This window comes from Zophobas morio, unplaced genomic scaffold (assembly GCF_036711695.1).
Source record: "Zophobas morio isolate AGI-343-1 ecotype UQ-CSIRO unplaced genomic scaffold, CSIRO_AGI_Zmor_V1 ptg000021l, whole genome shotgun sequence".
Lineage (NCBI taxonomy): Eukaryota > Metazoa > Arthropoda > Insecta > Coleoptera > Tenebrionidae > Zophobas > Zophobas morio.
Window position 1 is genome coordinate 20,744,449 of NW_026972126.1, and position 27,333 is coordinate 20,771,781.

Sequence of the window (27,333 nt, forward strand, 5' to 3'; positions counted from 1 at the left end):
TCTTTTAATGCTTCAAAGCTACTTTAGTACCAAAATATTTAAAATTTAACATTTTTAGAATAATAATTAAAGAAACAAGCAAAGGAAATCTCTGGGAATTACACTAAAACAGCAGAATTTCTCTACTTGAAACTATTTTTTAAAGAGATACAATAAAGTTTGAAAAAACTGTTCTTCTCGTCTAGCATTTAATTAAATTCGCTGAAATCAAGTTTAACAATGGAAATTTAAAGTCCCATAATCATAACTCAAGCTAAAATGTTCTCCGCCTGAGTCGCTAATCCCATATTATAAAAAAAAACATCCTTCTCGATCACCAGACCCGTAAATCCGTAAATCCCCCATCAGTCCCACCACTCCAAGAAAAAAAAAAGCCCCAAAGTACAATGTCATGTCACCCAGCTGGAGTGTCACAACAATAATAAAAACAATACCGTTTATTACAGTGTACGTCATTAATTCGCTCAATTTCTTTTATTACATCCATTTATCGCGCCTCATATTCAATCGAACGACGACATTATCTCAAATTTATCGTCTTTAAATTAATCCCACTCGCCATAACCTCACTTTCATCTGTCAAACTAATCACTAATAACCCTCTATTTTAGAATAAATGTCTAGCCCAGGCCAATTTATCGAGGATGCCGTCGAAGCAGCGAAAAAAGCCGTCCAATTCGACCAACAAGGTCAAATAGAACCGTCGATCTATTACTACGAATCAGCCTCCACGCTCCTCGAACGAGCCACAACACTCCTCGAAGACGAAAAAGCGCAAACATTCAAAGCGAAAGCCTCTGAATACAAAAACCGAGCCGAGGAGTTGCGAAATTCGCAAAAAACAGAAACGAAGATCTTGGAAGAAGATGTCAATAAACAAAGAGTACAAAAGTGCTATTTTTTGCTACAACAAGCAATCGAGGAGGATGAAGCCGGTGACAAAGAAGACGCCATCGAGCTTTATGCTAAAGTCATCGAGTTCATCACGCAGTTCCCTGACTTGATGCAAGGAGAGCTCAAACAGCTCGCCCTTCAAGGCCTGGAGAGAGCTGAGGCCCTAAAAGGTACTTAGTTTTATTAATTTCAAATGGAAAATAAAACACCCTGTAACACTTTACTTGCTAGGTATTAAACGTGAACCCAAGGTAGAAAAAACCGCCCCGGCTGCCACCACCCCCGTGAGAGTTAAACCCACCCTTCACCGCGGTTCCAGCGCCCACTTGCAAGTCTCAGGCGGCGATTCGTACACTGAAGAGGAAAAAGCAGTATTATTGCACACTTCGAATATCAACAGGCGCGAATACGTGCCCTTTATGACGGTAGATCTGTCTGAAAGATTCCAGTATTCCATTCCTTTCACTGATAAAGACGGCCATTTAGCGCTGGCTCCTAAGCAGAGGCGAGAATTTTCCAGTTGGGTTCGGCCACAGGATTTGTGTGGGGAGCCCTGTATTGTGGATGGTCCTGCTCCCAACTACCTCAATATCAAGCAGACCGTGATTTCTGATTGTTCGTTTGTGGCGAGTTTGGCCGTTAGTGCTAGTTATGAGAAGAGATTCGGGCGGAAGTTGGTCACTGCGATTATTTATCCACAAGGGAAGAATAAGCAGCCTCGGTATAACCCGTTTGGGAAGTATATGATTAAGTTGCACATAAATGGGGTCACTAGGAAGGTTATAATCGATGATTATTTGCCCATTAATAGATATGGGCAGTTATTGTGTTCGTATTCGAGCATTAAAAGGGAGTTTTGGATCTCGTTGCTGGAGAAGGCGTATATGAAGGTTATGGGGGGATACGACTTTCCTGGTAGCAACAGCGTAAGTTTAGAAATTAAGTTAAATCTGGCGTCACTGGAAATTTTGTTTTATTTATTTTATATATTATAATAAGAAAAAAATTCGCAATTTATATAAATGAAATCAGAATCAAGAAAAAATGTGTTGATATATTAAAAACACCTGGAGGTAATTGATAATACACATGTCGGATCATCCCCACCAAGACTTTGATGACGTCACGTGAAAATTTTGCAGTCAATATAAGATCATTTTGAAATTTTCATATTTTTTCGATATGACTATTTAAGTTACTTAAACACTTCGCACTAGATAGAACACTTTATTTTTTTAAATATTTTAGGTAAACAGTTTTTTTAATTTTTATAAGAATGAAATTATGAAACATTTTTTTTTATGTTATGAAAACGAAGAACAAGAATTTGAAACTTAATGTTTTCAGAAAATTTTGCTCTCTATGTTACAGAATTTTTTGAGAATTTTTGTGCAATTTTTCGAAAATCTCATTTTTTTTCACAATTGCATTCCCACAAAAATTTAAGAATTATTTACCTCAAATGTTTGAACATGAAAATTTGGAAATATTCCATATTTTTGTTCATGAATTTTTACTCCAGACACCCAGATTTTTTTAAATATTGCGTTAATTTGAAATTTTGAACCCTGTACTTTATAAACGAAATGCGTACTTTATAAACGGTGTTTTTCGATTTCTCGATTTTTTTACTTTTTCAATTTTCGATATTTTAGATTTTTTAACTTTCCAGTTTTTTCGGGTTTTTGATGTTTGGATTTCTCAATTTTTCAATTTTTTTGATTCTTCAATTTTTCGGTGTTTAATTTTTCAATTTTTAAAATTTTAGATTTTTCGGTTTTCCGAATTTTTAAATTTTACATTTTTCGGTTTTTGATTTTTCTTCTTCTAGGTTTGAGGTTTCTCGGTTTTTCATTTTCGATTTTTAAATTTTTCATTTTTGATTTTTCAGTTTTTCGATTTTTCAATTCTTCGATTTTTAGATTTTTTTCAATTTTCGATATTTTAGATTTTTTAACTTTCCAGTTTTTTCGGGTTTTTGATGTTTGGATTTCTCAATTTTTCAATTTTTTTGATTATTCAATTTTTCGATATTTAATTTTTCAATTTTTAAAATTTTAGATTTTTCGGTTTTTCGAATTTCTAAATTTTACATTTTTCGGTTTTTTTATTTTTCTTCTTCTAGGTTTGAGGTTTCTCGGTTTTTCATTTTCGATTTTCAAATTTTTCATTTTTGATTTTTCAGTTTTTCGATTTTTCAATTCTTCGATTTTTAGATTTTTTTCAATTTTCGATATTTTAGATTCTTTAACTTTCCAGTTTTTTCGGGTTTTTGATGTTTGGATTTCTCAATTTTTCAATTTTTTTGATTCTTCAATTTTTCAATTTTAAAAATTTTACATTTTTCGGTTGTGATATTTTCATTTTTCCATTTTTAAATCATAGATTTTGAAATTTTCCAATTTTTACTGTTTTGATTTTCCGATTTCTCAGTTCTTCTATTTTTTAAATTTTTGGATTTTTCAGTTTTTTGATTTTTCAATTTTTCGATTTTGTTAAATTTTCCATTTTTCAGTTTTCCAATTTTAGATGTTTAAATCAAAGTTTTTTAATTTTTCGATATCTCGATTTTGGACTTTTCAGTTCTTCGATGTCTGTTTTTCTATTTTTGGAAATTTCAAATTTTAGGTTGTTCAGTTTTTTGATGTTTCGATTCCCCGACTCCTTGATTTTAGATTTTTCGGTTTTCCAATATTTTATATTTATTAAAGTATTTTATTTTTCGCTTTTTCAATTTTTCGATATTTTTTCCATTTTAAATGTTTCAATTTTTAACTTTTCAGTTTCTTCGATGTTTCAATTTTTCGATTTCTCTGTTTTTCGATTTTTCGATTTTTAATTTTCCAGTTTTTCGATATTTCGATCTTTCAATTTTCTGATGACCCAATTTTTCGTCTTTTCAGTTTTGATATTTTCCAGTTTCCCGATTTTTCAGTTTTTCTATTCTTCAATTTTCGAATTTTTTGATATTAAATTATGATATTTAAACTTTAGATTTTTTAATTTTTCGATTTTTTGTTGTCTCGATTTCTCGATATTTTAATTTTTCCATTTTTAAATCATAAATTTTTAAATTTTCCAATTTTTGCTGTTTTGATTTTTCGATTTCTTAGTTCTTCTATTTTCAGTTGTTTGGGATTTTTAGTTTTTGGATTTTTCAGTTCTTTGATTTTTCAATTCATCGATTTTCTTAAATTTCCCATTTTTCGATTTTTGAATTTACGATTTTTAAAATTATTCGACTTCAATTTTTAGATTTAGTTTAGATCTTTCAATTTTTCGTCATTTCAGTTTTGGAATTTGTCAATTTCCCGATTTTAAATTTTCCAATTTTCCGATGTTTAAATTTTAGATGTTTTAATTTTTGGATTTTTTGATGTTTTAATTTTTCAGTTTTTATAGTTTTAGACTTTTCGACTTTTCCATTCTTCAATATTTCAATTTTTCTACGATTTTGTTAAATTTTCCATTTTTCGGTTTTTCAATTTTTCTATTTTTCGTTTTTTTATTTTTAGATCTTCGATATTTTAATTTTTCCATTTTTAAATCATAAATTTTTAAAGTTTCCAATTTTTACTGTTTTGATTTTTCAGTTCCTCTATTTTTCAATTTTTTAGGATTTTTAAATTTTTGGATTTTTCAGTTTGTTGATTTTTCAATTTTTCGATTTTGTTAAATTTTCCATTTTTCGATTTTTCGACTTCGATTTTTAGATTTCTCGATGTTTCAGTTTTTCAATTTTTGAATTTTCAATTTCTCTATTTTGCAACTTTTCGCCTATTCGATTGTTTGATTTTCCGGTTTTTCGACGTTTAGATCTTTCAATTTTTCGTCATTTCAGTTTTGGAATTTGTCAATTTCCCGATTTTCAGTTTTTCGATTCTTCAATTTTACAATTTTAGATGTTTAAATCCAGGTTTATTAATTTTTCGATTTCTCGATTTTGGACTTTTCAGTTCTTCGATGTCTGTTTTTCTATTTTTGGAAATTTTAAATTTTAGGTTGTTCAGTTTTTTGATGTTTCGATTTCCTGACTCCTTGGTTTTAGATTTTTCGGTTTTCCAATATTTCGATTTATTAAAGTTTTTTGTTTTTCGCTTTTTCAATTTTTCGATATTTTTTCCATTTTAAATGTTTCAATTTTTAACTTTTCGGTTTCTTCGATGTTTCAATTTTTCGATTTCTCTGTTTTTCGATTTTTCGATTTTTAATTTTCCAGTTTTTCGATATTTCGAACTTTCAATTTTCTGATGACCTAATTTTTCGTCTTTTCAGTTTTGATATTTTCCACTTTCCCGATTTTTCAGTTTTTCTAATCTTCAATTTTCCAATTTTTTGATATTTAAATTTTAGATTTTTTAATTTTTCGATTTTTTGATGTCTCGATTTCTCGATATTTTAATTTTTCAATTTTTAAAATTTTAAATTTCTGCAATATTTCCATTTATCAATTTTTTTTTCGATTCTTTAGTTTTTCGATATTTTAATTTTTCAATTTTCAAGATTTTAGGTTTTTCGATTTCTCGACGATTGAGTTCTTCGATGTCTATTTTTCATTTTGTCCAATTTTTAAATTTTAGTTTTTTCAATTTTTTGATGTTTCGAATTTCGTCTTCTCGGTTTGAGATTTTTCGGTTTCTCAATTTTTCGAAATTTAAATTTTTTATTTTTGATTTGTTTTTATTTTAAATTTTTCAATTTTTGACTTCGATTTTGGGCTAATTTGATTTCTCGATTTTTGGAATTCTCGACTTTTCGATTTCTCAATGTTTTGGTATGTATTTCAATTTTTGAGTTTTCGATTTCTCTGTTTTTCGACTTTTTGCCTTTTCGATTTTTTGGTTTTCAAGTTTTTGGATGTTTCGATCTTCCAATTTTCCAATTTTTTAGTTTTTCGATTAAATTTTAGATTTTTTAATTTTCGGTATTTCTGTTATGGAATTTTTCAATATTTCGATTTTTCGATTCCTCTATTTTTCTGTTTTCGATCTTTCAATGTTTCGATTTCACTATTTTTCGTCATTCCAGTTTTGGAATTTTTCAATTTCTCGAATTTTCAGTTTTTCGATTCTGATTTCCAATTTTTCAATTTTTCGATGTTTAAATTTTAGATTTTTGAATTTTTCGATTTTTGATGTTTCGATGTCCCGATATTTTAATTTTTCAATTTTTAGAATTTTTGATTTCTGCAATATTTTTATTTTTCAATTTTTCAGTATTTCGATATAGTTTTGGGATTTTTCAATATTTCGATTTTTCGATTTCTCGATTTTATAAAAAAACGAAAAATCGAGAAATCGAAAAATTTTAACTTTAAAAATCGAAAAATTGGAAAATTGACGAATCGAGAAATTGAAAAATTCCAAAACTGAAATGACGAAAAACTGTGAAATCGGCAAGGTGAAAAGTCAAAAAAAAATCGCAAAAACTAAAACCAAAAGTAAAAAATTGAGAAATCCAAAAATCGAAAAAATTGAATATCTGAAAAATCGAGAAATCGAAAAGTCGAGAAATCAGAAAATCCAAACATTGAAAAATCTATCTATCAAAGAATCAAAAATTTTGCAATATCAAAAATTGAAAAATCGAAAATTCAAAAATTTTAAAAATCAAAAAACTGAAAAACCGAAAAATCTAAAACTGAGTCGAAAAATTGACAGATCGAGAAATCGAAACATCAAAAAACTGAAAAATTAACAATTTAAAAATTCGAAAAATATCAAAACAGGCAGAAGAACTGAAAGGTCAAAAAATCTAAAACCTTAAAAATTGAAAAACTAAAATATCGAAAAATTGTAGAATCCAAAAATTGAAAAATCGAAGAAAAACTGAGAGATCGAAAAATTGAAAAATAGAAATATTGCAGAAATTTAAAATTTTAAAAACTGAAAAAGTAAAAAATCTAAAATTTAAACATTGAAAAATTGAAGTATCTAAAAACTCAAAAATTGGGAAATTTAAAATTCCAAAACTGAAATGACGAAAAATTGGGAAATCGAATAATTAAAAGATCGAAACGTCGAAAAATTGGAAAATCAAAAAATTGAAAGGGCGAAAAGTCGAAAAATAGAGAAATCGAAAACTCAAAAGTTGAAAAACTGAAACATCGAGAAATCGGGAAGTCGAAAAATCGAAGAATTTAAAATTGAAAAACTGGAACATCAAAAAATCCAAAAGTTGGAAAGTCTAAAAAAGGGAAAGTCGAAAAATGGAACAACTGAAACATCGAAGAAATGGAGATATCCTAAACTCTAAAATTAAAAAAAAATAAAAATTTAAAATAAAAATCGATAAATCGAAAAACTGAAACAGCGAAAATAAAAACTTTAATAAATCGAAAAATTGAAAAACCGAAAAATCTAAAACCGAGGAATCAACAAATCGAAACATTAAAAAATCGAAAAATTGAAAAATCTAATACATATTGAAAAATCCCAAAACTGAAATATCGAAAAATTGAAAAATCGAAGAAAAAAATTGAACAGTTGAAAAACTGAAACATGGAAGAAATCGAAATAATCCAGACCGAAAAGTTACAAATTGAAAAATTGAAAATTTTAAAATAAAAAAATATCGAAGAAAACGAGGATCTGAAAAAGCGAAAAATAAAAACTTTAATAAATCGAAAAAATGAAAAACCGAAAAATCTAAAACCGAGAAGTCGACAAATCGAAAAATCAAATATTTTAAAAATTAAAATGTCGAAAAACTGAAAAATTCAATGCTTCGGTTTTTCAATTTTTCGTCATGTCAGTTTTGGAATTTTTCGTTTCTCAATTGTTCAATTTTCCAATTTTTTGATTTTTTAAATTTAAAATTTTTCGATTTCTCGTTTTTTCGTTTTTTTATTTTTCGGTTTTCGATATTTTAATTTTGCCTTTTTGATATTTCGATTTCTCAGTTCATCGATATGCCTATTTTTCAATTTTTGGGTTTTTTTAAATTTTTGATTTTTCAGTTTTTCGATTTGTCAAATTTTTCGACTTTGATTTTTAGATTTCACCATTTTCAAGTTTTCGATTTGTCAATTTTTCAACATTTCATTTTTGGAAATTTTTCAATTTCGATTTTTTAATGTTTCGGATTTAGATTTTTCGGTTTTTCAATTTTTCAACCATTTTGTGCCATTTGAAAAACTCCCACTATTAAAGCCGATTTTCAACCACTCCTTATTTAAATTAACCTAGTAAATTCGAAAAACCACAGAATATTACAACCTCGAAATAAATCCCCCTTTTCCAGAACATCGACCTCCACGCCCTTACCGGCTGGATCCCGGAAAGAACCGCAATACGAGGCAACGATCCCGACTTCAACCGCGACGCCCTTTTCTCGACCCTGGAATCCCGTTTAGCTAAAGGCGACGTCCTGGTGACCGTCGCGACGGGAGAACTCTCAGACGCGGACGCCGAGAGAAGCGGCCTTGTACCAACCCATGCCTACGCCGTCATGGACGTCCAGACCATAGACGGGGTAACCCATTCCATATCACCCGACACACTTAAAAAAAAAATAATAACTTTGTCCAGATCCGCCTGCTCAAACTAAAAAACCCGTGGTCCCACCTGCGGTGGCGCGGCCGATTCTCCGAACTCGACGTCAAAAGGTGGACCCCGGACCTGCAAAGACGCCTCAATTACGACCCCAGCAGCGCCGCCCAGTTCGATAACGGGGTGTTCTGGATAGACTACGAGAGCGTGTGTGCGTTTTTTGATGTTTTTTACATGAACTGGAACCCGGAGTTGTTTAAATATACGTTCTGCATACACCAGTAAGAATTTTGTCAATATATATAAATAAAATCGTAATTATATTTTCGTATTTCGTAGATCGTGGAATGCAGGAACCGGCCCTGTTAAAGATTTATACACCATAGGATCCAACCCTCAGTTTTCGTTAGATGTAAGTCACAACGCCTCAGGGGCTGTTTGGTTATTGTTGACACGACATATCACAGACATTGAGGACTTTAGAGATAATAAGGAGTATATAACGCTCCTAGTTTATAAGAACGGAAAAAAAATCTACTATCCTTGTAAGTTGGTTATTAAGGTCGATTTATAAACTTGCCGCTGACGTTGCTGTTCGCCGTTACGTTGCCCTTGACGTTGGGTTTTCAACCAATCAAATTGCGGTAGTGTGCAGTACTGCCAACTTGAAGCAAAATCCCCTAAACTAGGGGGGACATTTTTCTGGTTTGCAGCATTAATTCAACGAAAATAAAATTTTGATAGAGATAATGAGGTCCACTAACATTAAACCAATTAATCACCTGTTCACCGAAACCCTCATATTTTAAATAGCTGCCATCATTTCATGTTCACAATGGTAAATTTTTGTAGGAAAGTATCGATTTTGCAATTAGGCTCCGCCCCTCGGCTTAGGACGAATAAAAAAAATCATGAGAAATGAGATAGGGCGGGTGGGCGGGGCTCATATACCTTTTTATGGTCAATGTATTTCCTTATTTTTCCCTCCTAGTTTCCCGCTCCCTCTTTTCCACCCCCTTTTTTTCCCCGTTTTGTTTTCCCCCTTTTATTCTCCACTTTTCTTCTCCCCTTTTTTTTGTTCCCGTTTTTGTCTTTAACTTTTCCCTGTCCTCTCTTCCCCTTCACCACTCTTTTCTATTTCCCCCCTTTTTTTCTCTCATATTTTCCTGCCGCTTTTGTTCTTCCCTTTTTTTTCCTGTTTTTTCATAACTTTTTGTCGCTTTTATTACGGTTTTTTTGTTCCTCTCTTAAGCAAAATTTGTCCGTTCATGTTATCTAAATGTTAAAAAGTAACGTAGTCCTGAAATAGTGGTTTATGAATCCGTTATGAATTTTTGGCCTAGGTATAGAGATTTTTAGGGGAAACAATGAAATTTTTTTTGAATTTTCAATTTTTCAGCGTTTTAATTTCTTGATTCTTCAACTTTTGATTTCCAAATTTTTCAGTTTTTTTTCAATTTCTCGATTCTTCAAATTTTCGATTTTTATTTCTTCATTTTTCGATATCCCAATTTTCGAATATTTCAGTTTTTTTATTTTTCAATTTTTGTCGTTTATAAATTTTCAGTTTTTCGATTTCCCAATTTCTCCATTAAATTAATCGATTTCTCGATTTACACATTTCTCAATTTCTGGACATTATTTCAATGTTTCGATTTTCACTTTTTTTATTTTTCAGCTTTTTGGTTTTTCAGTTTTTTGATTTCTCAATTTTTCTTCCTTTTTTCAAATTTTCGAAATATCGGAACAAGTTTTGGAATTTTGCAATATTTGGATTCTTTAATTTTTTGATTTTACGCTCCGCCCCTCGGTCTGACAACGAATAAAAAATTCATCACGATTCAGATCAAGACGGATGGGTGGAGCTTCTCTTTTGGTTTTCTTTTTTAATTAATACATTTAGTTTTCTTTGCATAACACGATTACTTAAGAACATATTTCACATGGTAATTTCTCGTAGAAAAATAAGGATTTTACAATTAAGCTCCGCCCCTCGGCTTACGACGAATAAAAAAAATCATCAGAATTGAGATAGGGCGGGTGGGCGGGGCTTATATTTTGGCCTTTTTTTTGCTTAGTATACATAGCCATCTTTTCACAACAAGAAACTTAAAACATGGTTAAAATGGCACATTTTTATGAGGAAATATGGATTTTGTAATTATGGGGCGGAGCCTAATTGCAAAATCGATATTTCGTTGTACAAATTTCCCATTTTAAACATGTTTTAAATTTCTTATTGTCGAAATGAGTCTACACATATTAAAAAAAAAAGGCAAAATGTAGCTCCGCCCACCCACCCTATCTCAATTGTGATGATTTTTTTTAATCGCCAGCTTAACTGCAAAATATTTATTTCTCCACAAGAAATACTACGTATATTAAGAAAAAAAGACAAAATATAAACCCCACCCACCCACCCCATCTCAATTGTGATGTTTTTTTTTTATTTTTGGAAACTTAAAACACGTTCAAAATGCTAAATTTTTGTGGGGAAATATGGATTTTGCAATTAGGCTCCGCCCCTAGATGTGGCAACGAATGAAAACTTCAATACTACATATCTAGATCAGGTCAGGTATGGGTGGGGCTTAATCTTTGGTTTTAATTTTTTCTTAATATACACAGTATTTTTTGAAAAACACGATACTCAATAACATGTTTTTAATTTCTCGTAGAGAAATAAGGATTTTGCAGTTAAGCCGCCCCCCTTGACTCACAACGAATAAAAAAATTCGTTACAATTGAGATAGGGCGGGTGGGTGGGGCTTATATCTTGTCTTTTTTTTCTTAATATACATAGCCATATTTTCACAACAAGAAACTTAAAACATGGTTAAAATCTTTGGCTTTAATTCCTTGAATATTTCTATTTTTCTTCGATTTTTCAATTTTTCGATATTTTTCTTTTAGAATTTTTCAATATTTCGATTTTTTACTTTCTCGAATTCCAATTTTTGAAGTTTTGAATTTTAGATTTTCCAATTTTTCGATTTTTGATACTTCGATTTCTCGATTTCAATTTTTATAATTTTATATTTTTCGTATTTCCCGATTTTTGGACTTCTTTGTTTTTGTCTGTTTTTTCCCTTTTTGAAGTTTTGAATTTTAGATTTTCCAATTTTTGGATTTTTGATGCTTCGATTTCTCGATTTCAATATTTATAATTTTAAATTTTTCGTATTTCTCGATTTTTGGACTTCTCTGTTTGTCTGTTATTTCCATTTTTCGAACTTTTAAATTTTAGTTTGTTCAGTTTTCTGATGCTTCGATTTGTCGATTCCTCGGTTTTAGATTTTCCGGTTTTTCAATTTTTCGATTTATTAAAGTTTTTTATTTCTCGAGCTTCCAGTTTTTTGATCTATCGACATTTTTTTATTTAAAAATTCTTCAATTTTTCTATATTTTTGCTTTAAGGATTTTTCAATATTTCGATTTTCCCATTTCTCAATTTTTAGTTTTTCGAATTTCAGATTTTGAAGTTTGAATTTTAGATTTTCCAATTTTTCGATTTTTTTTAGGCTTCGATTTCTCGATTTTTCAGTTTTTGAATTCTTCAATTTTTTCAATATTTTAATATTTCAATTTTTAAAATTTTAAATTTTTCGTATTTCTCGATTTTTGGACTGTCCAGTTCTTCGATGTCTGTTTTTTTTCCATTTTTCGAAATTTTAAATTCCAGTTTGTTCAGTTTTTGATGTTCCGATTTGTCGACCTCTCGGTTTTAGATTTTCCGGTTTTTCAATTTTTCGATTTATTAAAGTTTTTTATTTCTCGATTTTCCAGTTTTTCGATTTTTCGATTTATCGACATTTTTTTATTAAAAAATTCTTCAATTTTTCTGTATTTTTGTTTTAAGGATTTTGCAATACATATTTCGATTTTTACTTTTTCGAATTTCAGTTTTGAAGTTTGAATTTTAGATTTTCCAATTCTTCGATTTTTTTTTATGCTTCGATTTCTGGATCTTTCAGTTTTTGAATTCTTCATTTTGTCGATATTTTAATATTTCAATTTTTAAAATTTTAAATTTTTCGTATTTCTACATTTTTGGACTGTTCAGTTTTTCGATGTCTGTTTTTTTTCCATTTTTCGAAATTTTAAATTTCAGTTTCTTCAGTTTTTTGATGTTTCGATTTGTCGACTCCTCGGTTTTAGATTTTCCGATTTTTCAATTTTCGATTTATTAAAGTTTTTTATTCCTCGATTTTCCAGTTTTTCGATTTATCGACATTTTTTTCATTTAAAAATTCTTCAATTTTTCTATATTTTTGCTTTAAGGATTTTTCAATATTTCGATTTTTCCATTTCTCTATTTTTACTTTTTCGAATTTCAGTTTTTGAAGTTTGAATTTTATATTTTCAAATTTTTCGATTTTTTGAGGCTCCTATTTCTCGATTTTTCAGTTTTTGAATTCTTAAATTTTGTCGATATTTTAATATTTCAATTTTTAAAATTTTATATTTTATCGTATTTCTCGATTTTTGGACTATTCAATTCTTCGATGTCTGTTTTTTTTTTCATTTTTCGAAATTTTAAAGTTTAGTTTGTTCAGTTTTTTGATGTTTCGATTTATCAACTCCTCAGTTTTAAATTTTCTGGTTTTTCAATTTTTCGATTTATTAAAGTTTTTTATTTCTCGATTTTCCAGTTTCTCGATTTTTCGATTTATCGACATTTTTTTTATCTAAAAATTCTTCAATTTTTCTATTTTTTTGTTTTAAGGATTTTTCAATATTTCGACTTTTCCATTTCTCGATTTTTACTTTTTCGAATTTCAGTTTTTGAAGTTTAAATTTCAGATTTTCCATTTTTCGATTTTTTGAGGCTTCGATTTCTCGATGTTTCAGTTTTTGGATTCTTCATTTTGTCAACATTTTAATATTTCAATTTTTAAAATTTTAAATTTTTCGTATTTCTCGATTTTTGGACTGTCCAGTTCTTCGATGTCTGTTTTTTCGATTTTTCGAAATTTTAAATTTCCGTTTGTTTAGTTTTTTGACGTTCCGATTTGTCGACCTATCGGATTTAGATTTTCCGGTTTTTCAATTTTTCGATTTATTAAAGTTTTTTATTTCTCGATTTTCCAGTTTTTCGATTTTTCGGTTTATTGACATTTTTTTTATTTAAAAATCCTTTAATTTTTCTCTATTTTTTTTTTTTTTTTTTTTTTTATGTAAATGTTTATTGTCACATCAACCACGAAGGGTTATTAGTGACAAGGCGGTACAATTCAAGATGTATAATACAATTTGCAATCCTTAGATTAACTGCAGAAGGCCGGCTGTTTTAAGGATTTTTTAATATTTCGATTTTTCGATTTCTCGATTTTTACTTTTTCGAATTTCAGTTTTTGAAGTTTGAATTTTAGATTTTCCAATTTTTCGATTTTTTGAGGCTTCGATTTCTCGATTTTTCAGTTTTGTTTTTTAATTCTTAACTTTTTTCGATATTTTAATGTTTCAATTTTTAAAATTGTAAATTTTTCGTATTTCTCGATTTTTGTTCAGTTCTTCGATGTCTGTTTTTTCTATTTTTCGAAATTTTAAATTTTAATTTGTTCAGTTTGTTGATGTTTCGATTTGTCAACCCCTCGGTTTTAGATTTTCCGGTTTTTCAATTTTTCGATTTTTGGGTATTGTGTTCAAAGAGATGTACTTTAAGAAAAAAAAAACACAAAATTTAAACCCTGCCCACCCACCCTATTTCAATTGTGATGATTTTTTTATTCTTAGAAACTCAAAACGTGTTTAAGATGGTAAATTTTTGTAGGGAAATATGGATTTTGCAATTAGGCTCCGCCCGGCGCCCCTTGGTCTGGCAACGAATGAAAAGTTCATTACCACATTTTAGACCACGTTAGGTAGGGTGGGGCTTAATCTTTGGCTTTAATTTCTTCAATATTTCTATTTTCAATTTTTCTTCGATTTTTCAATTTTTCGATATTTTTATTTTAGAATTTTTCAATATCGATTTTTCGATTTCTCGATTTTTTACTTTTTGGAATATTTGATGCTTCGATTTCTCGATTTTTCAGTTTTTGAATTCTTCAATTTTTCCGATATTTTAATATTTCAATTTTTAAAATTTTGATTTTCCATTTCCCGATGTTTGAACTTTGCAGTCTGTTTTTTCCATTTTTCAAAATTTTAAATTTTAGTTTGTTCAGTTTTTTGATGTTTAGATTCGTCGACTCCTCGGTTTTAGATTTTCCGATCTTTCAATTTTTTGAATTTATTAAGTTTTTTGTTTCTCGATTTTCCAATTTTTCAATTTATCGATATTTTTGTTTTAAGATTTTTCAATATTAAATGTTTCAATTTTTTACTTTTTCGAATTTCCATTTTTTGAGTGTCCAATTTTAGGTTTTCCAATTTTTAGATTGTTTGATCCTTGAGTTCCTCAATTTTTCAATATTTTAATATTTCAATTTTTAATTGCGGCATTCAGGCAAGACTATCATTACGGGTATTAAGACCAAGTAATGATATGCATTGATTATTATTATTATTATTATTATTTAATTTTTTTATTCTTAAAAATTTTTCGATTTATTAAAGCTTTTTTTTTCGATTTTTTTTGTTTAAAAATTTTTCAACTTTTTATTTTTCGATTTGAGTATTTCATTTTCTTCGCCCTATCTCAATTGTGATTATTTTTTTTTATTCGCCGTGAACCAAGCTCAACTGCAAAATACTTATTTCTTTACAAAAAATTAAAAACATGCTGTTCAAAAAGTATCATGTATATTAAGAAAAAATGACAAAATTTAAACCCCGCCCACCCACCCTATTTCAATTGTGATGATTTTTTTTATTCCTAGAAACTCAAAACGTGTTTAAGATGGTAAATTTTTGTAGGGAAATATGGATTTTGCAATTAGGCTCCGCCCCTTGGTCTGGCAACGAATAAAAAGTTCATTACTAGATTTTAGATCAGGTTAGGTAGGGTGGGGCTTAATCTTTGTCTTTAATTTCTTCAATATTTCTATTTTCAATTTTTCTTCGATTTTTCAATTTTTCGATATTTTTATTTTAGAATTTTTCAGTATTTCGATTTCTCGATTTTTTACTTTTTCGAATATTTGATGCTTCGATTTCTCAATTTTTCAGTTTTTGAATTCTTCAATTTTTCCGATATTTTAATATTTCAATTTTTAAAATTTTTGATTTTTCCATTTCCCGATGTTGGAGCTTTTCAGTCTGTTTTTTCCATTTTTCAAAATTTTAAATTTTAGTTTGTTCAGTTTTTTGGTGGTTAGATTTGTCGACTCCTCGGTTTTAGATTTTCCGATCTTCCAATTTTTTCGGTTTATTAAGTTTTTTGTTTCTCGATTTTCCAATTTTTCGATTTATCGATATTTTTGTTTTAAGATTTTTCAATATTAAATGTTTCAATTTTTACTTTTTCGAATTTCCATTTTTTGAGTGTCCAATTTTAGGTTTTCCAATTTTTAAATTGTTTGATCCTTGAGTTCCTCAATTTTTCAATATTTTAATATTTCAATTTTTAATTGCGGCATTCAGGCAAGACTATCATTACGGGTATTAAGACCAAGTAATGATATGCATTGATTATTATTATTATTATTATTATTTTTTATTCTTAAAAATTTTTCAACTTTTTATTTTTCGGTTTGAGTATTTCATTTTCTTCGCCTTATCTCAATTGTGATTATTTTTTTTTTATTCGCCGTGAACCAAGCTCAACTGCAAAATACTTATTTCTTTACAAAAAATTAAAAACATGTTTTTGCGTATCATGTTGTTGAAAAAGTATCATGTATATTAAGAAAAAATGACGAAATATAAGCCCCGCCCACCCACCCCAGCTCGATTGTGATGATTTTTTTATGCTTAGAAATTTAAAACGCGTTTAAAATGGTAAATTTTTGTAGCCAAGTTTGGATCTTGCAATTAAGCTCCTCCCCTTGATCTGGCAACGAATGAAAACTTCAATACTACATATTTAGATCAGGTCAGATATGAGGAGGGCTCAATCTTTGGCTTTAATTTCTTCAATATTTCTATTTTTCTTCGATTTTTCAATTTTCGATATTCTTGTTTTAGGATTTTTCAACATTTCGATTTCTCGATGTTTTACTTTTTCGAATTTCAATTTTTGGTGTTTTGAATTTTAGATTTTCCAATTTTTCGATTTTTTGAGGCTTTGATTTCTCGATTTTTCAGTTTTGAATTCTTAAATTTTTTCGATATTTTAATATTTCGATTTTTAAAATTTTAAATTTTTCGTATTTCTCCATTTTTGGACTGTTCAGTTCTTCGATGTCTGTTTTTTTTTCATTTTTCGAAATTTTAAATTTTAGTTTATTCAGTTTTTCGAGTTTTCGTTTTATCGACATTTTTTTTATTTAAAAATTCTCAATTTTTCTGTATTTTTGTTTTAAGGATTTTTCCATTTCTCGATTTTTACTTTTTCGAATTTCAGTTTTTGAAGTTTGAATTGATTTTCCAATTTTTCGATTTTTTGAGGCTTCCATTTCTCGATTTTTCAGTTTTTGAATTCTTCATTTTGTCAACATTAATATTTCAATTTTTAAAATATTAAATTTTTCGTATTTCTTGATTATTGGACTGTTCTTCGATGTCTGTGTTTTCCACTTTTCGAAATTTTAAATTTTAGTTGGGTCAGTTTTTTGATGTTTCGATTTGTCGGTTCCACGGTTTTAAATTTTCCGGATTTTCAATTTTTCGATTTATTAAAGTTTTTTATTTCTCGATTTTCCAGTTTTTCGATTTTTCGAATTATCGACATTTTTTAAATTTAAAAGTTCTTCAATTTTTCTGTATTTTTGTTGTAAGGATTTTTCAATATTTCGATTTTTACTTTTTCGAATTTCAGTTTTTGAAGTTTGAATTTTAGATTTTCCAATTTTTCGATTTTTTGAGGCTTCGATTTCTCGATTTTTCAGTTTTTGAATTCTTAAATTTTTTCGATATTTTAATATTTCAATTTTTAAAATTTCAAATTTTTCGTATTTCTCGATTTTTGGACTGTTCACTTCTTCGATGTCTGTTTTTTTTTCCATGTTTCGAAATTTTAAAGTTTAGTTTGTTCAGTTTTTTGATGTTTCGATTTATCGACTGCTCGGTTTTAGATTTTCCAGTTTTTCAATTTTTCAATATATTAAAGTTTTTTATTTCTCGATTTTCCAGTTTTTCGATTTTTCGATTAATCGACATTTTTTTTATCTAAAAATTCTTCAATTTTTCTATATTTTTGTTTTAAGGATTTTTCAATATTTCGACTTTTCCATTTCTCGATTTTTACTTTTTCGAATTTCAGTTTTTGAATTGTTAAATTTTTTCGATATTTTAATACTATTTCAATTTTTAAAATTTTAAATTTTTCGATTTCTCGATTTTTGAACTTTTCAGTTCTTCGATATCTGTTTTTTACATTTTTCCAAATTTTAAATGTTAGTTTGTTCAGTTTTTCGATTTTTCGATTTATAGACATTTTTTTAATTTAAAAATTCTTCAATTTTTCTATATTTTTGTTTTAAGGATTTTTCAATATTTCGATTTTTCCATTTCTCGATTTTTTACTTTTTCGAATTTCAGTCTTTGAAGTTTGAATTTTAGATTTTCCAATTTTTTGATTTTTTGAGGCTTCGATTTTTCGATTTTGAGCTTTTGAATTCTTCAATTTTTCGATATTTTAATATTTCAATTTTTAAAATTTTAAATTTTTAGTATTTCTCGATTTTTGGACTGTTCAGTTCTTCGATGTCTGTTTTTTTTTTCCATTTTTCGAAATTTTACATTTTAGTTTGGTCAGTTTTTTGATGTTTCGATCTGTCGACTCCTCGATTTTAGATTTTCCGGTTTTTCAATTTTTCGGTTTATTAAACTTTTTTATTTCTCAATTTTCCAGTTTTACGATTTTTCGATTTATCGACATTTTCTTTATTTAAAAGTTTTTCAGTTTTTCTATACTTTTGTTTTCAGGATTTTTCAATATTTCGATTTTTCCAATTCTCGATTTTTACTTTTTCGAATTTCAGTTTTTAAAGTTTGAATTTTAGATTTTCCAATTTTTCGATATTTTAATATTTCAATTTTTGAAATTGTAAATTTTTCGTATTTCTCGATTTTTGGACTGTTCAGTTCTTCGATGTCTGTTTTTTTTCCATTTTTCCAAATTTTAAATTTTAGTTTGTTCAGTTTTTTGATGTTTCGATTTATCGACTGCTCGGTTTTAGACTTTCCGGTTTTTCAATTTTTCAATATATTAAAGTTTTTTATTTCTCGATTTTCCAGTTTTTGAGTGTCGTCTTGTTGAAAAAATAGTATGTATATTAAGAAAAAAAAAGACAAAACATAAAAAAAGGTAAATTTTTGTAGGGAAATATGGATTTTGCAATTAGGCTCCGCCCCTTGGTCTGGCAACGAATGAAAACTTCATTACTACATATTTAAATCAGGGCAGCTATGGGTGGGGCTTAATCTTTGGCTTTATTTTTTTTGTTTGAGCAATACGATACTCAAAAATGTGTTTTTAATTTTTCGTATAAAAATAAAGATTTTGCAGTTAAGTTCCGCCCTCTTGGCTTACAACGAATAAAAAAATCATCACAATTGAGACAGGGTGGGTGGGCGGGGCTACATTTTACCTTGTTTTCTTAATATGTGTAGACTTATTTCGACAACAAGAAACTTAAAACAACAGCAATTTTCAGCTCTAAAAACAACATCTGTGGGAACAGCAATGTCAACAGCAAATTTATAAATCCCATTTTAAAGGAATTTTGTGTTGCATTTATTGACTTGTAGATGATCCGCCACCGTTCATAGATGGCGTTAAAATTAACAGTCCTCACTACTTGGTCAAAATCATTCTGGGTCCTGGAAGTAGCAGTAAATATACCATTGTTATATCACAGTATGAAAAAAGCACCACTATTTATTACACGCTGAGGGCTTACGCCACTTGCCCTTTTACCTTACGCAAAATTGGAGACCCTTACAAACACCAGAAGCAAGTAAGTACTGGTATCCCCTCCGGAAAACTGATGACGTCATCGCAAAATTTGGTCAGGTGACAGGCGAGTGGCAAGGAGTGACCGCCGGCGGCTGCCCCAACCACCCCCTCACATTCAAAAACAACCCGAAATTCCGCTTGGAGCTAGAAGGCGCCACGAATCAAGTTTTCGTGGAACTGAAAGGGCCTAAACAGTACCAGATGGGAATCGAAGCGGCCATTATTAAAATTAATGACGACACTATTACGGCACCATTTAAATCAAGGTCGTCAGGGGCTTACAGGTTTGTACTTGTTACCAAAGTAACTCTATATAACTGGTAGTTGTAGATCCGGCTATGTGATACTAGAACTAGAGAACATACCATCAGGAGTGCTGCAGATCATCCCGTCCACGTTTCTACCAGCTCAAGAAGGCCCCTTCATTCTTCTGGCAAAGTCATCAGCACCACTACACCTCACGAGAATTTAAAATGTATTAACGCTTACGCTGTGATTATACACAATGCCTTTATTTCTATGTCCGGTGTTTTTATTGTGTTTATACTTGTTGAAGCTTTGAATAAATTTTATAGAAATTTTTGGAAATTTTTAAAATGGATGCCGACGCGCAGGACTGCCACTACACGGGTGACTAGATCGACGAATCGCACAGCTAGAACACAATATTTGGACAAATCCCCAAAATTTGACCCGTTCTGTGTTACAAATATAAAACTGTGTTATTTGTTTGAATTTTTCCGCAATGTCGATCATTATAAAACAACCGAGTGGAAATTTTTAAACTGGTGACAGACAGGGCTGCCACTACGCACGCGTCAATTACCCAACGACCTCAACCATCAACAGTGTCCAGCTAGTTCGGTCAATTTTTACAAAACGACGCTGAAACCAAAAATAAAACTCTACAACAAAATTTAAATATAAGTTTATTTAATTGTACAGTAAATTAAGTCTATTCAGCATGTCCGACTTCATCGAATCGGAAGCCGAAGAGAGCGAGGTAACTGTGTCGTAATTGTCATATTGGTTACAATTTTTCCACAATTTTGCCCAATTTAACCCCCTTGTTGTGGTCGTTCGGACCCACCAGCGCAACTTAAGCGAAATCGCAACAAAAATTCGAGCGCTCGACAAGTTTGTGTAACCTAACCTCACTTTCCAGGAGGAGGAGTTGGAGCCCCATGAGCGCAAAAAGCTCAAGAAAGTCAAAGCGATGGACAGCTCGGACGAGGATGAGGAAGGTAAAGCGAGCCGCGTTGTTTGGCTTTGATTAACAGTTTTTAGACGACGATGAACGTCTGCGTGAGGAACTCAAAGACTTGATTGATGATAATCCGATCGAGGAGAGCGAGGGCGAGGACTCGGACGCGTCGGGGCGCGAGAAGCGCAAAAAGTCGGACGACGAGCTCGACGACAGGTTGGAGGACGAGGACTATGACTTGATCGAAGAAAATTTAGGGGTGAAAGTCGAGCGACGGGTTAGACTTTAGTATACTGGAAAGCCGGAGTAGTAATGAGGGGTTTTAGAAATTCAAGCGGTTGCGTCGGATTCAGGATGAGGAGAGCGACGGCGAGGACCAAGGGGACGAGAGCCAGGACCGCGACGCCATCGCCATGGACTTGTTCTCAGACGACGTAAGTGTGAAGGCGTGTTTTTATCTAGGTGGTCTGTACTTAAAAAAAATCTAATTTCATGGTTTTACAAGGAAAGAGAGGATCAAAATCAACGAAAGGTAACGATTTTGTGAATTGCTCAATTATGGAAGTGGTGTTTGTGGCGGCTTATTCTATTTTGATTTTTCGCTCTAGGACGATGAGAGGCGCTCGGAGCGGAGTCACAGGCCGGCGGTGGAGCCCGAGCAGTCGTACGAGGAGGAAGAAGAAGGCGATTATTCGGACGCGGACGACTTCATCGTGGACGACGACGGCAGACCCATCGCGGAAAAAAAGAAAAAGCGGAAACCGATCTTCACCGATGCGTAAGATTTTAATTTTTTCGGTTTTGGTTGACCAGAGTCACACTTGATAACGTTTTAGCAGTTTGCTACGCAGTAAAGATAAAGTGTTCAGAAGGTTTGTTAATTATTTGGTAGCTCAATAGTGATTTTAATCTAGACTCAGCTGCTACTAATTTTAAACTAAACACACTTCTCTTGTGTCTTTTTTCTACGTGTCAGCCCCGTAGCTACGGGGGGGCAAGAGGGGGCTGAGCCCCCCCTAGCAGTTGTGGTTGCCCCCCCTGGAAGACTTATACATTATAAATTTCAAATTAGCAATAAAATTTCAATATAATGCCGATTGCCGAAGCATATTAACTGGCCCCACCCGCCCCACCTTTATTTTCGTACAGGGTATATTATTTGGCAATATCACCTTACCGTTGATGTTGACCGTATAAAAAAATGAACATGTCACATTTTATTCCATAGCCAACTATGTAGGTACTTGAGAAAAGTCAAAAATATTATATGGATTTTCTAAAAATTGAGCTTTTATTGAAATGGACAAAAAATGGACAAAAAATTCTGAGATGTAGATCTCGATAAGCTTAATCAAAAAACATAAGGTCTTGATGGTCCCAGACCAAGATTTTTCAAAAATTCGGTTCCAAAGTCGACATTTCAAAATTTCTGAAAAATTACATTTCTTTTGGCGGCTCTGGAAAAATTGTACGAATTTTCGAAAAAATAAAACCAAAAAAAAACATTTGGAGATCGAAATCAATAAAAAGATCCCTTCTGCTAGTTTTCGAAAATACGTGGGAAAAGTCAAATTTTTTTTATAGATTTTCAAAAATTGAGCTTTTGTTGAAATTGGCTGAAAATCTACAAAAAATTCTGAGATGTAGATCTCGACGAGTTTAGTCAAAAAACATAAGGTCTTGCTGCTATTCGGTTTCCAAGTCGACTTTTTAAAATTTCTCAAAAATTATACTCCTATTTCTTTTGACGATTCTAGAAAAATTTTACAAATTTTCGATCAAATAAAACCAAAAACAACATCTGAAGATTGAAATAAATAAAAGAATGACTTCTGGTAATTTTTGGAAATGCTAAGAAAAGTCAAAATTTATTTAGTTTTCAAAAATTGAGCTTTTGTTAGAGTTGACAAAAAATTCTGAAATATAGATCTCGATGAGCTTAATCGAAAAACATGTTCATGCTCCCGGAGCAAAATTTACGAAATATTGGGTTCTACCTAAAATTTCTAAAAATCTCAAAAGTGACTTAAAAAAAAGTTATTTCTTTATGCGATTGTGGAAAAATTCGACGAAATATCAAAAAAATAAAACCAAAAATAACATCTGTAGATCGAAATCAATAAAGAGATCCCTTTTGCTAATTTTCGAAGATGCTTGGGAAAAGTCAAAAAATGTATATGGATTTTCAAAAATTGAGCTTTTGTTGAAATTAACAAAAAATCAACAAAAAATTCCGAGATGTAGATCTCGATGAGCTTAATCCAAAAACATAAGGCCTTGATGGTCCCAGACCAAGATTTTCGAAAAATTCGGTTTCAAAGTCGACATTTCAAAATTTCTCAAAAATTACATTTCTTTTGGCGGCTTTGTAAAAATTGTACAAATTTTCGAGAAAATAAAACCAAAAACATTTGGAGATCGAAATCGATAAAGAGATCCCTTTTGCTAATTTTCGAAAACGGTTGGGAAAAGTCATAAACATTTTATAGATTTTCAAAAATTTAGCTTTTGTTGAAGTTGACTAAAAATCCACAAAAAAATCTGAAATGTTGATCTCGACGAGCTCAATCAAAAAACACAAGGTCTAGATGGTCCTAGATCAAGATTTTCGAAACATTCGGTTTCAAAGTTCAAAAATTACATTTCGTTTGGCGATTGCTGAAAAATTTTACGACTTTTCAACCAAATAAAACCAAAAACAACATCTGGAGATCGAAATCAATAAAGGAATCCCTTTTGGTAATCTCGAACGTGCTTGAAAAAAGTCAAAAATTTGATACAGGTTTTCAAAAATTGCCATATTTGTTCCGTCGATTCTGGAAAAATTGTAAGAATTTTCAAAAAAATTGAATCCAAAACGATTTTTGGAAGTCGAGATATGAACAAAGGAGTCTCTTTTGATAATTTTTAAAAATGCTTGGGAAAAGTCAAAAATTTTATATGGGTTTTCAAAAATTGAACTTTCGTAAAAGTTGACAAAAAATTCTGAAATATAGATTTGGACGAGCTTAAAAAAAGATGACAGGTTCATGGTTCCGGATCAAAATTTTCGAAATACTCGGTTTCGAGCTCGAATTTTCAAAATTTCTCAAAAATTACCATATTTCTTTTGGCGATTGTGGAAAAATTGTACGAATTTTCGAAAAAATAACCAAAAACAACATCTGGAGATCGAAATCAATAAAGGAATCCCTTTTGGTAATCTCGAACGTGCTTGAAAAAAAGTCAAAAGTTCTCAAAAATGGCCATATTTCTCCCGTCGATTCTGGAAAAAAAGTTAGAATTTTCAAAAAAATTGAATCCAAAACGATTTCTGGAAATCGAGATGAACAAAGGAATCTCTTTTGGTAATTTTCGAAAATGCTTGGGAAAAGCCAAAAATTTTATATGGGTTTTCAAAAATTGAACTTTCGTAAAAGTTGACAAAAAATTCTGAAATATAGATTTGGACGAGCTTAAAAAAACATGACAGGTTCATGGTTCCGGATCAAAATTTTCGAAATACTCGGTTTCGAGCTTGAATTTTCAAAATTTCTCAAAAATTACCATATTTCTTTTGGCGATTATGGAAAAATTGTACGGATTTTCGAAAAAACAACCAAAAACAACATCTGGAGATCGAAATCAATAAAGGAATCCCTTTTGGTAATTTCGAATGTGCTTGAAAAAAGTCAAAAATTTGATACAGGTTCTCAAAAATTGCCATTTTTCTTCCGTCGATTCTGCAAAAAATGTAAGAATTTTCAAAAAAATTGAATCCAAAACGATTTTTGGAAGAAATCGAGATGAACAAAGGAATTCTTTTGGTAATTTTCGAAAATGCTTGGGAAAAGTCAAAAATTTTATATGGGTTTCCAAAAATTGAGCTTTTGTTAAAGTTGACAAAAAATTCTGAAATACACATCTCGACGAGTTTAAAAAAACATGACGAGTTCATGGTTCCGTACCAAAATTTTCAAAATATTTGGTTTCGAAGTCGGATTTTTAAAACATGTACTAAACATGCAAAAAAATAAATTCAAACAAATTGGATGTTACCTATATGGTCACTACACAAATTTTTGGATGCAGTACAGCTGTTTGTGAATCTACATTCTCTGTTTTAACCAGCATTTTAACCAAGTACCGTACTAATTTTTTGGACTTCGACAGGTTTTTACGAAAATTTAGCGTAAAAAATCGACGTTTCCAATTATTTTAATGTTCTTTCAAATATAAAAACTCAGAAAAAATAAAGTAGTTATCTGAGTGTATTATTAAAATATAATTATTTACATGAAGCCCCCTCTGTCGACAAACTTGCCCCCCCTGAATAAGTTTTCTAGCTACGGGGCTGCGTGTCGTCGCTGTAGATACTAGAGTAGTCAATTTCAGAGCGCTCCAAGAAGCCCAGGAGACCTTCGGCGTCGACTTCGACTACGACGAGTTCTCCAAGTACGAGCAAGACGACTACGAGGAAGACGAAGAGGAGGAGGACGAGTACGAAGAAGACGAAGAAGGCGGGGAGCGTCGAAGACGCCCGAAGAAAACCGCGAGAAAGAAACCCACGAAGAAGTCCATTTTCGAGGTTTATGAACCCAGCGAGCTTAAACGGGGCTTCTTCACGGACCTGGATAACGAAATTCGAAATACCGATATCCCGGAAAGAATGCAAATCCGCGAAGTCCCGATTACGTCAGTCCCGGAAGATTCCACAGAGTTGGACGTGGAAGCCGAATGGATTTACAAGCAGGCGTTTTGTAAGTCCACGGTGTCCAATATGGACGCCAATCTGACCGCAGAAGCCCGAGAAAGACAGAAAAAGGGCCCCCAGACAGTCGGCAAAATCCGGAAGGCCCTCGACTTCATGCGAAACCAGCAGCTGGAAGTCCCGTTTATCGCGTTCTATCGCAAGGAGTACGTCCAACCCGAGTTAAACATCAACGATTTGTGGAAAGTATACAAGTATGACGCGAAATGGTGCCAACTTAAAAGTCGCAAAGAAAACTTGATGGCTTTGTTTGAGAAAATGCGGTCATACCAACTCGACCAAATTATGAAAAACCCGGATGCCCCGATTCCTGAGAACGTTCGTCTGATTAGAGACTCCGACATCGATCGGCTGAACACCGTCCAAACTGCCGAAGAGTTACAGGATGTTCATAACCATTTCGTTCTTTATTACGCGTCGGATTTACCAGCAATGCATGCCGCCTGGAGACTCAAGGAAAAAGAAAGGAAGAAACAGGAGAAGAGGGCGGCGAGGTTAAAACTGATAGCGGAGAGCGAAGACGGCGCCGATATTCCCGAAGAACCCGACGACGACATGGATGACGAACCCGAGCCCGAAACACTAAAGTATGCCAACCGCTCGGGTTCTTACACCCTCTGCACTAAAGCAGGCCTTGACGCTCTGGCTAAGCGCTTCGGTTTAACCCCCGAGCACTTCGCCGAGAACCTCCGGGACAACTACCAGCGACACGAAGTGGAGCAAGAGCCCGTCGAGCCTCCAGACGTCGCCAGACAATTCCTCTGCCCGAAATTCTCCACCGTCGACGAGGTTCTCCAAGCCGCCAAGTACATGGTGGCTCTACAAATCGCTAGAGAGCCCCTAGTGAGGAAATGCGTCCGCGAGGTCTTCTTCGAGCGGGCGAAAATGACAGTCCGGCCGACGAAAAAAGGAATGAAAGTGATCGACGAAACCCACAATTGCTACTCCATGAAGTATATCAAGGATAAGCCGGTGAGGGACTTGACTGGTGATCAGTTTCTGAAGTTGACGCTAGCGGAGGAAGAGAATTTGTTGACGGTGACGATCAACGAGCACGTGGAGGGGAACACGTCGTCGTCGTACATCGACGAAGTGAAGCAGTTGTATATTAGGGTAAGGGAGAGTTGGGGTTTTTCGGGTTGTTAACTTTGGGGTTTTAGGACGAGTTCAGTAAGAACGTGCAGGATTGGAACGCGTTGCGGATGGAGTGTGTGGAGAGGGCGCTGACGAGGTGCGTCTTGCCGGATTTGCGGTCGGAGTTGAAGAGGATTTTGTTGGCTGAAGCGAAGGAGTCGGTTTTGAAGGCGTGTTGCAGGAAGTTGTATAATTGGATTAAGGTAAGGATGTGATTGGTTGTAGGTGGTAAGATATAAGATATTAATCGAAATTTGTGTGATCATCCCCGCTAAAATTTGATGACCTGTTACTTAAGTCATGGCTTAATTTTTTTCGATGTATCTTCTTATTTTTCCCCCCAACTTTTCCCGCTCCCTTCTTTTACTTTACACTCCTCTGTTCCCCTTCGCCACTTTTTTCTATTTTTCTCCCGTTTTTTCGTCACTTTTGTCGCTTTTATTACGCCTTTTTGTTATCTACTTTTTCTCCTCTCTTAATCAAAATTTGTCAGTTCATGCACCCAGAAATTCATGATATCATCTTATAGTTTTGTCAACTAAATGCTATTTAAATGTTAAAAAGTAACAAGTCCTGAAGTTGTGGTTTACAAATCCGTTATGAATTTTTTTCCTAGATGTAGAGATTTTTGGGGGAAAAAATGAAAAATTGTAGGTATAACAATTTTTCGAATTTTCAACTTTTCGGCGTTTTAATTTCTCAATTTTGAACTTTTTCGTTTTTCGATTTTTACTTTTTTGATTTTTCAGTTTTCAGATTTCCGATTTTCAGTTTTGGGATTTTGCCATATTTCTATTCCTTATTTTTTTTTTTCGATGTCTGTTTCTTGTTTTTTTATATTTTAATTTTTCAATTT

The 27,333-nt window shown here is 31.6% G+C and overlaps 2 protein-coding genes across 4 annotated transcripts in view; both read left to right on the forward strand.

Moving 5' to 3' along the window:
* The first annotated feature begins 364 nt into the window (after positions 1-364).
* On the forward strand, positions 365-19,971 carry LOC135132484 (calpain-7-like). Of its 2 annotated transcripts, XM_064060601.1 has the most exons (9): positions 365-447; positions 612-1,064; positions 1,126-1,820; positions 8,137-8,367; positions 8,424-8,665; positions 8,724-8,929; positions 19,182-19,390; positions 19,447-19,673; positions 19,720-19,971. In XM_064060601.1, exons 2-9 carry the CDS (start codon positions 617-619, stop codon positions 19,859-19,861), a joined length of 2,400 nt encoding a protein of 799 aa, XP_063916671.1. In that variant the 5' UTR covers positions 365-447; positions 612-616; the 3' UTR covers positions 19,862-19,971. The 2 variants fall into 2 exon arrangements, with proteins under 2 accessions (XP_063916671.1, XP_063916672.1); XM_064060602.1 differs by lacking the exon at positions 365-447 and having other exon boundaries at positions 497-1,064.
* Positions 19,972-20,211: 240 nt separating this feature from the next.
* The window catches only part of LOC135133298 (transcription elongation factor SPT6), a 38,055-nt gene continuing 30,933 nt past the window's right edge, over positions 20,212-27,333 (forward strand). Inside the window, exons 1-8 of one of the 2 annotated variants that reach the window (XM_064061653.1) lie at positions 20,212-20,392; positions 20,555-20,633; positions 20,677-20,870; positions 20,920-21,027; positions 21,099-21,125; positions 21,202-21,371; positions 24,968-26,456; positions 26,504-26,680. In XM_064061653.1, coding sequence (XP_063917723.1) covers positions 20,354-20,392; positions 20,555-20,633; positions 20,677-20,870; positions 20,920-21,027; positions 21,099-21,125; positions 21,202-21,371; positions 24,968-26,456; positions 26,504-26,680 — 2,283 coding nt within the window. In that variant the 5' untranslated portion in view covers positions 20,212-20,353. The remainder of the gene's footprint in view (positions 20,393-20,554; positions 20,634-20,676; positions 20,871-20,919; positions 21,028-21,098; positions 21,126-21,201; positions 21,372-24,967; positions 26,457-26,503; positions 26,681-27,333) is intronic. The other variant, XM_064061654.1, reaches the window with a different exon arrangement.